The sequence below is a fragment of the Haplochromis burtoni genome, unplaced genomic scaffold (assembly GCF_018398535.1).
Source record: "Haplochromis burtoni strain Fernald_Lab_line unplaced genomic scaffold, NCSU_Asbu1 Contig_127, whole genome shotgun sequence".
NCBI lineage: Eukaryota > Metazoa > Chordata > Actinopteri > Cichliformes > Cichlidae > Haplochromis > Haplochromis burtoni.
Window position 1 is genome coordinate 1,398,657 of NW_024582488.1, and position 15,326 is coordinate 1,413,982.

The 15,326-nt window shown below is 39.1% G+C and overlaps 1 protein-coding gene across 2 annotated transcripts; it reads right to left on the reverse strand.

Moving 5' to 3' along the window:
• Positions 1-6,762: 6,762 nt before the first annotated feature.
• On the reverse strand, positions 6,763-14,919 carry mapk12a (mitogen-activated protein kinase 12a). Of its 2 annotated transcripts, XM_005930312.3 has the most exons (12): positions 14,475-14,898; positions 12,367-12,496; positions 12,203-12,261; positions 11,976-12,087; positions 11,865-11,894; positions 11,681-11,728; positions 11,381-11,495; positions 9,158-9,229; positions 8,959-9,038; positions 8,675-8,753; positions 8,411-8,584; positions 6,763-8,296 (listed from the first exon to the last, which is right to left on the reverse strand). In XM_005930312.3, the coding sequence occupies exons 1-12, from the start codon at positions 14,591-14,593 to the stop codon at positions 8,217-8,219; spliced, it is 1,098 nt and encodes a 365-aa protein (XP_005930374.1). In that variant the 5' UTR covers positions 14,594-14,898; the 3' UTR covers positions 6,763-8,216. The 2 variants fall into 2 exon arrangements, with proteins under 2 accessions (XP_005930374.1, XP_042079994.1); XM_042224060.1 differs by having other exon boundaries at positions 11,865-12,087; positions 14,475-14,919.
• Positions 14,920-15,326: the final 407 nt, after the last annotated feature.

Sequence of the window (15,326 nt, forward strand, 5' to 3'; positions counted from 1 at the left end):
ACAGGTCATGTGAAAAAGAAGGTATTAACATGGCATGCAATCTTGGGAACAGCTAAGTTCACTAAGTGATGTAATAGTTTGTAGAACCACCTTCAACAGCAATGACTTGAAGTAATTGTTTTCTGTAAAACTCTATGACCATGTTAGTCTCACAAATCATTGTGGAGGAATTCTGACCCTCTCTTCTTTACGCTGCTGATTCAGTTTGTTGATGTTTGCATTAGCAGTCCATTACATAACAGCACTCTTAGGGTTCAGTCACATCATTTCAGGTGTACTGAGGTCTGGACTTTGACTGTGCCATTGTCACATCTTGATTCTTCTCTTTTTCAGTCATTCTGTTGTAAATTTGATGGCGTGCTTGAGATCACTGTCCAGTTGGATAATTTGGGCCATGCTTTAGCTGTCGGATTGATGGCCTCGTTGTTGACTCACTGACTGCAAGGTGCCCAGGTCCTGTGGTTGTAAAACGAACCCAAATCATCATACATCCACGACTTGATATTTGGTATTAAGTATTTGTGCTGATATGTAATATATTTTTTGTGCATTATGGCCAACAATCTCCACTTTGGCAGTGTCTGTTCAAAGAACATTCTTCCAGAAGTCTTGTGGTTTTTCAAATGCAGCTTTGCAAACCTAAGCCGTGCTGCTATGTTCTTTGTAGAAAGAAAAGGCTTTGTCTTTTCATTCCAGAACCCATTCTTGTTCAATGTTTTTTAAATTTTGCTGACATGAACTTTAACATTTAACACGCTAGCTGAGGCCTGTACAGCTCTTGGTTATTTTGACTTTTCTCTGAGCATTGCATGGTCTGATCTTTGGACGAATTTGCTCTGACATTCACTCCTCTGAATGCTCCAGACTGGCAAATGGTCAAAACTTTTGCTCTTATTGAGGTGGTCACAGTGCTGATTAGCTTCTCAAGTACACTTGATCAGCAGCATGTGGCTGCTATTTAGCTTCTTTTTTATTACTATGGAAACATTAAGGGTGTACTTATTTTTCCACAGTACTGCATAGAGTTGTGTGAAAACTTTGTTTTTCACATGGCTGTATGTTTGCCACATTATCACTGGTCTTCTATGAAGTAACAATGAGGGACTGGGGTCACCCCACATGATTCCTGCTAAACATCCTGTCAATCTATAACGCAGCACATGTGCCACGCACACAACTTCCTCTCTCGTTTGTCTATTGTTGTTATTCATTTTTAAACAGAGGAGATCCACTCCACCTTACTGTAAAACACGGCCACGTCAAGCCCCAAAACTGCAGCCCATGTCAGCAGACAGTCTGACCCTGGAGAGGAAAATTTAGACTTTGCCAATATAATGTGAGCAGCTTATTTTGATCAGTTGTGCCTCTTTTTTTAACCACTGCCACTCCCTTGAGGTCATGTCAGTAAAGTTTGGTTACAAAGCAATTACATGATCAGTGTTGTGTCTTGTAATAATATCCTCAATACTTGTTATACAGTAGGAAAACATGTGGGTATTTATAGAGCAACCAGATACTCCGCATTATGTCATAAGAGCAGAGAGCCAAGTCATAAACATGAATGTAGGAACAGAAAGAAACCAAGGGTAACAAAAAGAAAACAAAGTCATACTGTCTTTTTACTAACTTGCGGTGACTAGATTTAAAAACTATGTCTGGTGTGGTATCTCCTGCCCACGTGGACAGACATGAGGCAGAGAGACTGGGGCTGTAGCTCAGTCCCAGGGCTCTCACCACAGCACTCGCTGGCATCTCCCAGTAAACAGCCATAAAACAGAAAATATCCTCAACACAGATGCTGACATTCCTCACCACTACCATCAGTCCCCCATTTGGAAAAAAGGAGGGTTGTTTTGTTCTCTGCCATACCACCGGTGCATGTGTTTTGGAGAGAGTTTCCTTTATCCAGCATGGACGGGTTTTAGTAAGGAAAAAATGTGAAGTTTTAGCTCTTCCAGTAAGGACGTACAACTGAAAGCAATCATCAGCTCTAAGCGCATCAAGCTGGGCAGATTGAGAAGATTTTGATGGTTAATATAACAAAGTTTAAGGGATTTGACTTCTGTGGTTACATTTTTATCCACTACTGTCAATAACACCCGTTTATTTTTCAACCTTCACATTCATACGAGAGACAAACAATTTGCCTTTTTTTTTATATCAGAGGAAACACAGTATAGAAGCCATCTGGCATTAAAACAAGTACTTACAATATGCCGTGATACTGGGTTTTATATTATGAAACCCACTTATATAAGCTTAAGAAGTAAGAACTTTAAAGCAGCCAACTCTGACTGTTTTTATTTTCTGCCTCTGGATATTTCACGTTCCATCAAACACTCACCCTGTCACAGAAGCAGCTCCCTTAAAATCACAGGTCATGTGATATACTGTGACCTCTCACATCTGAGCTTTTATCCAAATTGTTGTCTTGACCCCTAAAGAAGTGATTGTTAAGGTCACTTCTGACTCCTCGTGCACACTTGGCCATAAAATCTATCTGGTTTTACTATCCAAAGTTGACTTCTGTTAAATTTACATAGATGTAGCCCTTATTTTGAATCTTGTAGCATCCTCACCTTCAGGGCATCATAAGCATATAAATAATACACACACATACAAACGTGAACAAGGATTCTGGTTTTCCTAAGGATATGATAAACTTTATTGATTCCACAAACTGAGCATATGGATCGACAAAAGAGTGGCACACGTTCTGGGAATTCCTGTGGGCCTTTTGATTCCTTTTTTTTCCCACCGTGAAAACTTGTCACCATAGGAATCCATTTGAACAGAATGACTTCAAGCTGCTGCGAGGAAACTACAAACTTTTAACAACTGCCTTTCAAGCCTGCAGGGGGGATGGCAAGAGTTTGATAGTGAAAAGAACAGTGGATTTTAGAGGCTTGCTTAAACTCAGTCTGTTATTTCTAATAAAAGTGAAACATATCGCACGAAAGTGAATGACAAGCACTAAATGAAACAATGTAGAAGATAAGAAAAAGTTTTGAATATAACTTTATTTTCACAATATGATTACAACATAATACTGTCAGCTGTTGTGTTGCTGTGATTACTGTAAAGTGTAGCACATGTCCTCAGCTGTACAGCTTTGTCACAATTCCTGTGCACACACAGGTACAGGAATGCTGTTATTTTTAGAATTTTAATGTTTACAGACATAATGAATATGGGAATCTTAAGAGCAGCAGCTAAGGCTTATACGCAAACTGGGAACCACATTACACATCCACAACAATCAAAGTCTAAAGAAGAAATAACTGAATTATGGCACTTCTAAGTGAATGATTTTACTTTCAACATCGACATTCCCCTTTACAGTCTTTACACTTGCTAAAGTAAATCATTGTACTATCCTTGTACTACTGCTGTGCTACCTCTGTTAATTTGAACACCTGCATTTACATCATTTAACTGTATTCACAAAGAACAGTAGTTACAATTTACATTCCATTTCCTGTATTTTTTACAGCTGTTTGTTTCAGTGCCTGACTTTCACCTTTTAGAAACTATCATATTATTTATTGTATATAATTGAGAGAGTTGTTAAAGTGAGGCAGCTTAGTTAAGTGCATAGACAGTGTTCACAAAGAGCTTGTTGATAGAAAATCGAATCCAGGAGACAAGCAAAAGCTTCCTAACATCACCCACTGCAGAAACACTTGTACCTTTAATTACATAAAATCACAACTCTTGTCAATAAGATAGAGATATGTTTACTTGTTACACATATTGCAAGTCTCAAAAGCAAGCTGTGGTCAACACATTGTCCTCTATTTAAAACTACAATGATTCCTCCTACTCAGTGGCTGACTCCCATCAGTCTTAAACGTGACACACCACAGCCCATACGTCAACACATCACATATGGAAACTGAGTTATCCTCGGAGAGAGAATGCAATCTGTTGCAGACGCTCTTAACATTGTGTATATTCCACAGAAGTCTTCAAACAAGCTGTGGATGGCTAATGAATGAGCTAATGTAAACTAAAGTGCCCTTTCCCTCAGGCCCTCTGTATCTCTTGCAGTCTTTTTCTTCATCTCCTCTTCCTTGACTTTCATCCAGAGTGGCCTATCTTTCATTTCTAATTTCACATCTCTTTACTCTTCCCTTTGTTCTAATCCTTTCCTCTTCCCTATGTCCTTTTTCAACCCACCCACATCCTGGTGGGTTCTTTGAGTTGGAGTATCTCCCCAAAGTATTAACAGTGGTTCCATGTGAGCCTCTGGAATTTCCTTTATACTGTGTGCAGCAGGTCCTGCTCTCCTCCTGAAGGATCCCATGGACTTGTTTGCTTCTGTATACATCTTACAATGATCGGGGCAACATTAATGAAAAGAGAAAGACTGGAGAAGGTCTGAGAGGATGTGGGTGACATAGTTAGACAAAAAAAACTCTCATGTCGGCCAATTGTGGGGCTCACCATTATCAGGGTTCAGTGAGCTTGACCTCCACTCATACACACTGGGATGTGGACACACACAGAAACACTGGGATATAAACACAAACGAAATAACACTGAAACTAGAAAGTTCTAAACACGAGTATTCATTTGCTAAAGCAAACAAACAGAAAACATATTAACTTGCAAAGTTTCGGAAATGATTACAGATAATTTCCTCTCCCTTTCAAGTTGGGAAAAAATTATTGCATCCACTTCAATATGAGCAAGCTTACTAAAAAAAATCCACCTGTTTCTTGCCAGTGGTTGCAGGGATATGCACTAAATATATTCATACTGTCATACAGAATATTTGAATTTTCACATTGTTCTTGATGCGCTCAGCCATTTATAAGAAAATACATGCATAAGAAAATGTTTTATTGCTTCTCTCTTTATGCCAGTGAATAACCACAGCCACACAGATCCAAAATGACACATGGAACCAAGAAAATAGCTGCATGGCGAACATCATGTACACAAATACCCTGCTATTTAAAAATAAAATTTCAGTGCTCTCAAACACACAATGACAAGGACATTCAGCAAGCTGGCAGACTTTCACTTCAGCTCCTGGTAAAACGCCAATCAATTTATCGCTGCTGAGCCCTTGAATCTGTTTATTTTATCTCCAGCAAGGACATGACAACTCAGATTATCTGGAGAATAAACACTGTCACTGATGGTATTCTGTCACTGTGGTTCATTTCAATAAAACCTGATGAACTTGGATGGCTATAAAGAACTGATTTCATTCTCGTGGTGACAGCACTGGCTCTTATTTATTAAATCTTTAGCTGTCTGAGTTTCTGCTCCGAGACAAATGATGCAAACTGTAGAATTCCTACGCTCAAAGGAAAATTTTTCATGCAGACAAACTAAAATGAACTCTAGGGATGCATGAACTACAAAGCACCCCAGCAAAGACAATGTTAATCCTCTCACCATGCTGAGATTCATGGTGATGTACCTCCCCCAGACGCATGAAGTAAACAGAGTTATAATTTATGACATTCCCCTTCAAGAAAGGAGAGTGACCTGGGTCAGATCAGTGTTTGGGCATTGCTGTCATTCCACACGTGCTCCCTCTTGAGTCACTGGCACTCTGATGCGAATGAGTGTGTGAGATGTGCATCCAACTGTGCATGCCAGTTGTATCCATCTGTACTGGTGTACACGTATGAACTCTATACACATGCGTCTTTGGAAATATGGTGCTGGAATTCAGCACGCTGAAAATAAGCTACAGGATTAACAAACAAGAGAGGTAATCTATGCATGTGCTGCTGTGTTGGAGAATACTCTCCCCTCTGCTTTCCTGTCTGCAGCGGGAACAGAACTCTGTGACTTTCCTGTGAACTATTCAGCATCACCCCAACCTCATGTGTGAGAACACAACATCCAGGGTTTGGTTTGGAGAAGCTCAGGCCCAGGAAGGAAGCTTGTCCTCTGGAGAGTCACCCTTTGGAGTCAAGGATCTGGAGTTCACTAGCCTGTTAAATTCAACACTATCCAGCAGAAGGTTGAGGAATGAGCAGAATCTAAAGGCAAAGATGAAATCTGCAAGAATGTTAAAACATTTGTTTCTTGAGCTCATCAATCATATTCAGTACAAAGTTGTTAGTGTTAACTAAAGTACAATAAATCACTGTAATACTACCATGACAACTTATCTTTGACCGGTTTGATCATTAAAAATAAAATAACAAGTCTGTCCTCCGAGAACAAAAGGCTAAAAACAGTTTGCTCTCATGCTCACTGTGACGATGTTAACATGCTGATGTTTGCCAGATGGACTATTTCGTTTATCAGTGTTGAGCATAATAACATTTACTTATTGCCATTAAACATGGTGTATGTAGGCTGATGGAAATGCCAACAGTTTTCAAGTATTTGTCCAAAAATCAAAGGTTTGACCTGTTGGTAGAGCTAATGGGAAAAAAAGAAAAGAACTTACTCTTTTGTAAAGCTATTTCAGTCTAGACCTACACGGTGGGTCAACCCACGTCACAGTTTTTAGCACAGCCATGTTGTTGCTTGTTTACATGCTGCCCCCTAGTGTTAAATTGTATGTTTGTTAAGGACATGGAAATGTTGCTTTTACAAGTATATACCGAACTCGTAACAACAGAAGTGGAGTCCAGCCTTATATTGATTATTTCTTCCATTTTGTTCATTATAAGTTGTTTTCATTGTTTGGCCTAAAAGTGAAGATACTAAGGTTAAACGTAACTTAAGGTTCTGTTTATGATGAACCGTTTAAACAGAACATCTGCTCGGAAAACCACCGCAAAAAAAGACATTTTCAAAGAGAACCTTTAATATAAAAACTGCACAAGTGTCGCTGGAAACATAAAGGTGTGTTTTGCAACCTTTACAAAGTCTAAACAATCAGAAACCTTTGGTTTTGAAATTAAAACGTGAATGTTTGTGCATACCCTGCTGAGAGATTTCACATGAACCACAGTGCACATACACACCCACACGCACACACTTCAAGACAAGTTGCATATAATGCGAAAGTTGCAAAATAGCATATTAACATAAATTACAAGTGTTTGTTAATAATCGTACTTTTAAATACAATACAATTAACTCAACAGCATCCTATTAACAATGGGGTTTTTTTTCAAAGCTTCTTATTGAATTTCAGTATTTCTATTTCTAAAATACTAAACTTCTTCATTAAAGGTGGGAATACTTAAATTGTACCAGGTGATAGATAGTCATGGACTCAGTAGAACTATTAGAAAAAAATATCTGTACCCCTGAAACTGAAACTGGAACAGTTGTGTGTTGTTTTTACTGTTTTCCTTCAGGTTCTGTGATTCAAGCACAAATCAAAAATAAATGAACAAATGCAACATTAAAATGCCAAGTATCTGCTTTAAGCCACGATGAGTTTGTGAATGGCTTTGCATCAGTAGTGAACGTGATTTTTGGGAGATAGACGTGAATCCTTCCACAGCCAAAGCTCTGGTTGGAGAGACACACAAAATAGATGGACAAGCAAATGGTCACATGTGACCTTTTAGATTAAGGTAAAGTTTTCTGTCAGTACAAGGAATAAAATGACAAAAGAGATACTAAAGGTGGTTGATTTGCCAAAGTCAAAGGTGAATCACAGGTGAATAAATCTTTGAGATGACAGGAAAATCATTTGCACTTCAAAGCTCCACTTCATGGCAATACTCTCAAGGAAGCATGTGGACATGTTTCCTTGTCAGTGTTCAAAGTTTTTCTCTAAGCTGTCCTTGATTTGATAATCCAGCTGAGCTCTATTCCTCTTACTGAATATTAGACTAAAGGCAGGAGGACCCATGACAATTAACAGCTTATAGGGCAGGGCTGTAGCCGAGGAGAGCACCACCGGGGATGACACAAGTGTCGACTGATGTTTATAGGTTAATGGCTTCATTAACTTCTCCACAGATGTTTAATATTCATGCAGATCTGTCCAAAGAATTCTGAACCTATAAACTTTGGGTAATATGTACTCACACAGTCCTTTAACGTGTTACTATAAAGCCACTTGATTTGCAGCTGAGACTTTGTATTTTAATGAAACACTTATTATTTTAGAACAAATAAAGTGTCTACCTAACTGTCGTGAAAAATCCCACAGCAGCTTGCACTTATGAGAACAGGGCCAGTTTACATTCATTAAGTTGCGTTTTCATAGTTGAGATTGTCATTAAAAAAAACGTGTTTGTTTGTTCTGGTTCCAGGTTGCAGTGTCAGCTCTGTGCATGTTACAGTGAGGTTTCCTTGGAGGGGTCCTTGGCTTCCAGCACAACAGGCTTGAAAGACAAGATCTCTGTGAAGGTGTGACCTAAAGAAAGCAGCACAGCAGGATATTAAACAAAAGCACGTAGCTCACACTTTCCACCTCCTTTTGCCTCTGTCCATCTGAAATTGCAACCTCAATACGCCCCTTCATTCTTACGTTTCCACTGGTCCAAAGTCAGCTCTGCATTGTCTAGTGAGTGATCATATGGCTGTGCTTCCGTCTCCTCGTCTGGGTCTCTAAACTCAGTGAAGTAAGGCAGCGTGAGAGCTTCTGCAGCAGTTACCCGTTTTTCTGGATCTAGCAATAACATTCGCTCCAGCACTGACACGGCTGAGTGAGAATGATGACAACAGAAAATCCATTTGGAGTTTGTTTACCAAAATGAAAACACATCGAATTAAAGGCCTGAGTATGTAATACCTTGTGGATTACTTGTGGAAAACACCTTCTGAAAGTCTTTCTTTTCCACTTTTCCAAGGCTTTTGAGGTAGGATTTTGCCTAAGAAGAGACAGAGAGGACAACGAATAGGCATAAAATATGATAATTCCATATTAGGTATGTGTTTATTAACTTAATACTGTACCAATAAAGTCCAACAAAGCACTCAAATCTGCCTCCAGTTCCTAAAATGTCATTGTTTCAAGCACAACTAACCACCACAACAATCTTTAGGACCACAAAGTTACACATTTTTGGAACTCACATCCTCAGAGTCTAGTTTTGATATAAATTCCTGTGATGGTGTTCCTATGAGCTTCATGATCTCAATCAGCTGATCTAGGTCTGAAGAAGAGGTGTTAAGGCTCAAATAAGAATAAAAAGGTACAATAAAAAAGATATTAGGTTAGACAAAAGCAACATGTTTGTTTTATAACTTGTGGGTCAACAAGGTGAAAGGATACGGTCACTGCCCTTAAAAAGAGGTTTTCCTTGCAGCATCTCTGCCATGATGCAGCCCACTGACCAAATGTCCACTGAGAAAGAAGAAATAAAGAGCAGAGTTGATAAAACACCAAACATTTAGTAATCCATTCTAAAACAAAGTGTTACAACAGCCCCACCTAGTGGATAATAACTAAGACAACACCGGGCTTAACAGTACTGACATCTTCTTTTTGTACAATAACTTTCGCATATTTTAATTCATTCTTCTCAATTTAATTTAATTTTATTTATTGTGTGAATTCACAACAACGGTCACCTCAAGACATTTCAAATTTTAAGATAAAGATGCTACAACATTAGAGGGAAAACCACCACAATCAGACGATCCCCTGAGAGATAGCACTTAGCAACAGTGGGACAGACATCTGCTGTGGCATTTAGGATGAGGGGGAAATCGTCCAAGTTGCAGGCCCCTCAAAGACATAGATTAATATCAGACACTGCTTAAGTGCCTTATTTTCCAGCATTTTTATTCCCTAATAACTTAAGTAGTAAATAAAAATAAATTCTTCAGGACTGGACACATTTAAACTCTGTGACAAAACAGCAAAAACATTCCAAACTAAAAAAAGACTACAAATTAAATCTTTCTTTTGTTCACTAAGATTTATTCTATAACCAGCTGAGAATCAATTATCACAGGATATATCACATTTTTGCAAATTGTAATGCTAACTTGGATGTTTAGTCTATTTTCTGATAATTAACCACAGAAAACTTAAATAGGTCTACTTTCTGTAAACATTCATGGCTTATGTCGTAATATGAAAGTACTTGTACTCTTTTTGGATCCTTCTGTGTTTGTTTGAGAACCCCAACATCTATTTCTCAAATATATCACTATATCCACCTGCTGTCATAGACAGCAGTCACAAAGGGACCAGTGTTAACTGCTAATACTGCTCATGTTGTTACAGTTATATTGCCATTCTTGACGACTGTCTCGACAACTTGAACATTTTCAGCTGGGCCTCATGAACTGGAGATTAGCTCTCATTTCTGCAGGACTGTCTTACTGGATCCTAAAACTTGCCCTTTTCTTTTTTGCTATGAACATCATTGGGTCAAACACTGAACTGAGAGGAGGTGTGCTGTGCTCAAAGCGTTGCCGTAGGGTCAGGATGTGATTGCTGTTGTAAACGTTAGTTATAAACCAGGTCTGGCTGCAAGTTTTTAATCATTGCTCCAAGTCTGTCACATAAACCTTTTCGACAGCAGGTCTTGTGACACGTGTCATTTGTGAAAGTAACAGATCACAAAGCTTGCTGAGATGTTGACTCTTTATATTATATCCCCATCTGGACTAAGCTTTACACTCTCATGATGATCAGACAGAAAAGTCCTTTTTTCACAAGATTGTGATGTATGGACACTGGGCATGTTGCTTATGACCAAACGCAGATAGTTGCACAGTTGCAAAACACACATTTTAGAATATTGCATACATGAATAGTCCTTGTTTGGTCAGTTTAATTTCCCTAAAAAGTATATAAAATAAAAAATTGGTAAGTATGAAAAAAAGATTACATTAAAAAAATATTTTGAGACAGAAGATGAGCCTGGCATCAGAATGGAGGCATAAAGGAGACCTTAACTTGATTTGACCACCCTCCTATCCCATTTGGTCCCTGAAAATTACCCAAAATTGGCTTTGTGAAGTTTCATCTAACGAATTAGCAGAAAACAGATCAAACATTTAGGATACAAAGACTCGGTGTTCTCTATGTCCTGCCAATTGAATTGTTGCACTTTTTCCTTTGAACATTTAATGGGACTATCTTCTGTCAGGGAGTTAAAAGAGCTCAAAAAGTACTGGAAAAATAAGAGAACATAAAAAGCCCCACATTTCAACACACCCCACGTACTCTGAAAAGAGGGGATTCATTGATTTTTAATGGAATGACCCAGCAGCAAAAATCCCACACTTTAAGGTTAATTTAAAATTAAAGCTAGACAAACTCTTTGCCATGTTTTCCCTAAAGCTAATATTCTCCACCTACAAGCATCGGGCACTGTTCAAAGGAACATCTAGGAAATGGAGTTAAGCACACAGTGAGTAGAACAACCACTTTGTGCTGTTAATGATTTGGTGCTAATGGGGAGCGCTGAACTTGACACACAGATAGAAAGATCACAGTAAGAGTGCTTTTTTTTTCACCCCTGAATGAGCTCTACATTACCCGTCTGAGTGTAGTGCATCCAGTTCAGGATCACCTCTGGGGCTCTGTACCAGCGAGTTACTACGTACCCCGTCATCTCACTGTCTGCCTGCCTGGCTAAGCCAAAGTCCAAGATCTGCAACAAACATTAAAGTAAAATTAAAGTCTTAGCAGGGACTTAATATAAAAACATACAAACGTCAATGAAATTCTGCCTCGTGCAGTTATCAGTGTTATTACAGAACTGCGTTTTGACAGTGCACGCAAATAAAACAAAAACTGAGACATGATTGTTTTTTATCAGGGTGTGTTCGTGTGTACCTTGAGCTCGCAGTCTTGGTTGATAGCGAGATTTCCTGGTTTGAGGTCCTGCAAATGTTGACATGAAAAGACAAGCAACGCCGCACCATAGTAGGAAGAGAAACACCAACAACCATTTATCTTAATACTTTTCACATATTTCACATATATGTTTGGTGAAAAATACATATTAAAGAGAGCCTACCCTGTGAATGATACCAGCAGAATGGATATACTGTAATAAAGGAATGCAGCGAGCTGAATATTTTAACATAGTAATAATGGATTGGCAGCTGATCAAAGCAGAGCTCCTTACCTTGAGCCCTTTAAGCATCTGGTAAACCAAATATTGAATTTTTTCTTCTGAGAGCTTCTGCATCTTCATCAGCTTCCCCAGATCTGTCCCCATGAAGGGCATCACCAGATAACTTGGAAAATAACAAAAAATCATATTTAAAACTTTACAAATGTCCTTGAGGATTTGCAGAGAACACAGTTTTAATATCTCCATGCTTCTGTCAGAGTGGCAGAAAAGGTACTTACAAATCACGAAATCTGTCCAGAGAGAGGTCAGCTGTAAACACATCTAACAGGCCAATCACCTGCATCAGGAGGAAATGACATCAAATCAACGTTTCATATGAGGCATGTGTCTATAAAGACATTAGTTTGCTCATTTTAACAAGTTTGGACTTTTTTATGCTCACATTTTCATGTTTCATGTGTTTGAGGAGCCTCAGCTCCCTGTAGGCCCGTTTTGCAAAGATGTCAGACTGGAACGGTCTGTAGAGCTTCTTGATCGCCACCTTTGCTCCTGTTCTTGAGTCTACTGCAGAGCTGAAGGAGATATGAACACAATATTGTGCAAACGTTTCGAGACAACTCGCATTTTTTAAATATTTTGCTAGGAAAATTAGAAACAGATGATTTATTGAAATGTACAAACATAAATGAAAATATGTGAATTTGTGAACTTCTAACAAACATAAAAGTCAATATTTTGTATGACAGCTTTTATTCTTCAACACAGCCTAAAGTTTCTTAGGCAAGCTTTCTTTTCATTTCTTTAAGCTTCGGGAATAGTTCTGCTTCTTCAAGGACATTCAAAGCTCTTCTTTGTTGGGTATACTTTTACTACGTTAGCAGTGTTTTTGGAATCACTGACATGCTGAAAAATGAAACCACTGGCAATCCGATGCTTTCCAGGTGCTTTTCCATGGTAGATCAAAATCATTTTTGCATTCATAATTCCATCAGTTTTGACATGAATAGAACCTCAAACCATGACCTAGTATCCACTGTGTTTTACAGTTGGCTGTAGACACTCACTGTTGTATTTGTCTTTTAACCTCCTTCTTATATATCGAGGATTTAAACCAAAACTTTAAACATTCTTATTCATCGCTCCGCAGGACCTGTTACCACTGATTTTCAGTGTAGTTTGACATACCTTGGCCTTTCTCCCTGTTTTCATTCCTTATGACTTCCTGACAGCCATCCTTTCTCTGAGACCATTTCTGATGAGGCTTCAGCAAGAAGTAAATGGACTAACTGAAGTGCCAGATGCATCTCTCGAGTCTTGCTGGATTTTTTCAAGTTTCTTAAGGGCATGACTTTCAGATACTGCTCATGTGTTATAGACAGTTTTTTTAAGCTGGCCACTTATTCTTTTCCAATTAAAGCACACACTGTTCACCAAACCAACATGGGCCAAGTTTCTACCTAATAGCTTTTTGGCAATTCCCTTGTTGGTGCAAAAATATTATTTCATTCTTGTTATATTTGGGATTTTATTTAGATTCAGCTAAATAGAAACAGAAATAGAAACAAATTATTTGGGTTTTTTTTTGATGGGCCACTAGTATCGAAGCACCTAAAGATAGTGTCTAAAACCAGTTCTTTGTTAAGTTGTTTGTTACACAACAGTGGTTAATCACTCAACATTGGTGCCTCCTTTTATGCTTGAATGATTCATAGGTCAACATTTCTCTGAAAATGGTCAGATTCAAGGAATAGACTTACAATTAGTGAAAAAGAAGCCAATTAATTTTGAAAGACTTTCGGAAAGACTGGATAACTGATGCCAGAGAGCATTTAAAAATATTAAAGAAAGTCTGGTTTCTTGGAAGCAAAGATATCAAGATATCTGCACAGCACTATACATATGCGATGGCGTGAGACAAATTTTAAAAATAGCCCTTTATTATTTCCTGTATGAGGAAATCTAGGCAAGGAACATTCCTGATTAGGCTGTGTAACTGAAAAGTTGTTTCCTTATCTTCGGTTGAGGAATTGTGTTTTTTAGTCCAAATCTGTGTTTACAGGCAAACACCTACTTGCTCTGACGTGGCTCGGCAGTGATCTCTGGCTGGAACGGAGCTGTTCATGTGTTATTAAGTTGTATTCAGTCGGTCAGTGTCCGCCCAAGACGTTAATCATTGATAACAAAGGGTCCGCATGCTGCGAGACGCACAAAGGTGCCTGAAAAGCCGCTTTTTACTATCGTGCTTTTATTAAACTTGGCTCAGCTTTGCCATTTCACACGCAAATGTGCTGCTCATAATTAAGCTCTGTTGCTGTCAGGGTGATTGTGTAGAACGCAAGTAGTGTTGCTGCAAGTGTCTCCATCATATCAGGAAGTGAAGCAGCATGTGTTCAGCGGACCGTAGATACTTTTTCTTTTGTTTGACTGTGGCACAGTGCAGCCGTCTGTTGGGCACCATCTGTTCCGTCGCTCTCTTTGTTTCACCGTTCCACATCAAGCAGTAGTGCTGTCGGCTAATAGTTTCTTCCAATTTCTTAAGGTTTCACTTACCATACCGTCCCGTACGCTCCGGTCCCCACCTGCTTCAGATCCCGGTACCGCTCCGGTACTTCCCATGATGTTTTGTTAATTTCCAGGCGGTGGTAGCCCGGTCTGATTCGCGTATTCATCTTATCTATTATAAACTCGATAGGCAGTACAGCACAAGCCCCTTTTTAAACTTGTTTAGGCTCTTCCGGCGTTACGATCTCATTGTCCCAGATCCCACCTATGCGCTCACCCGCGATCATTGCGCAGCTGTACTCAGGGCGCACCCTGAGGTCGCTAAAAGCCACTCCCGAGTCCTGCTGTAGTAGGCCTACAATTAAAGGTGAAGAAGAGAAGGCAACGTGAGAGAAACGAGCACATAGCGCTTTAAGTGCGTAAAACCTGTTTAGCAACCTAAGGATATGATTTCATTTTATAAATACACAAACGAGTGACAAATGAAAGAAGAAACTACAACCTTGACTGAAAACTAAATAAAAATTGTTCAGAGTAAACATCTTCATGATGAGGTATTTCTGTTCAAATAGGGGTAGACAATGCTTTAACTGATAGGACAGATGGAGTCACTCGTTGGTTTAACGAGTAAGAAATTGGCGTGAAACGTGCCTTGGCTTTCGCAATCCGGTTGTCTTTGTAACTTGCGTGTTTGCGACACCGTAGTCTACATTAAATTGTGCTATTTAGGAGGAGCCTACAAAGAGCAAATGTTTCAGGCGTGTTGGAACAGGAACGTTACTCAAGCCAGGAGGCACCAGCTGTGCTTTTAGAAATCCTTGAATGTGTCACCCAGGTAACAGAACAAGGAAACAAGCCTATCACACAACCAAACTGGAAATGTTACATGGTCACGTGTTC

Bases quoted from the DNA above. Each gene is read 5' to 3' on its own strand.
- mapk12a (XM_042224060.1), bottom strand. From the start codon at position 14,593: ATGAATACGCGAATCAGACCGGGCTACCACCGCCTGGAAATTAACAAA. The intron at 8,754-8,958 runs GTGAGTTCCAAA...GTCTCTTCTTAG, and splicing joins CAAAACTAGACTCTGAGGAT to GCAAAATCCTACCTCAAAAG. The intron at 8,297-8,410 runs GTAAGAATGAAG...TGCTTTCTTTAG, and splicing joins GACTTTGGACCAGTGGAAAC to GTCACACCTTCACAGAGATC.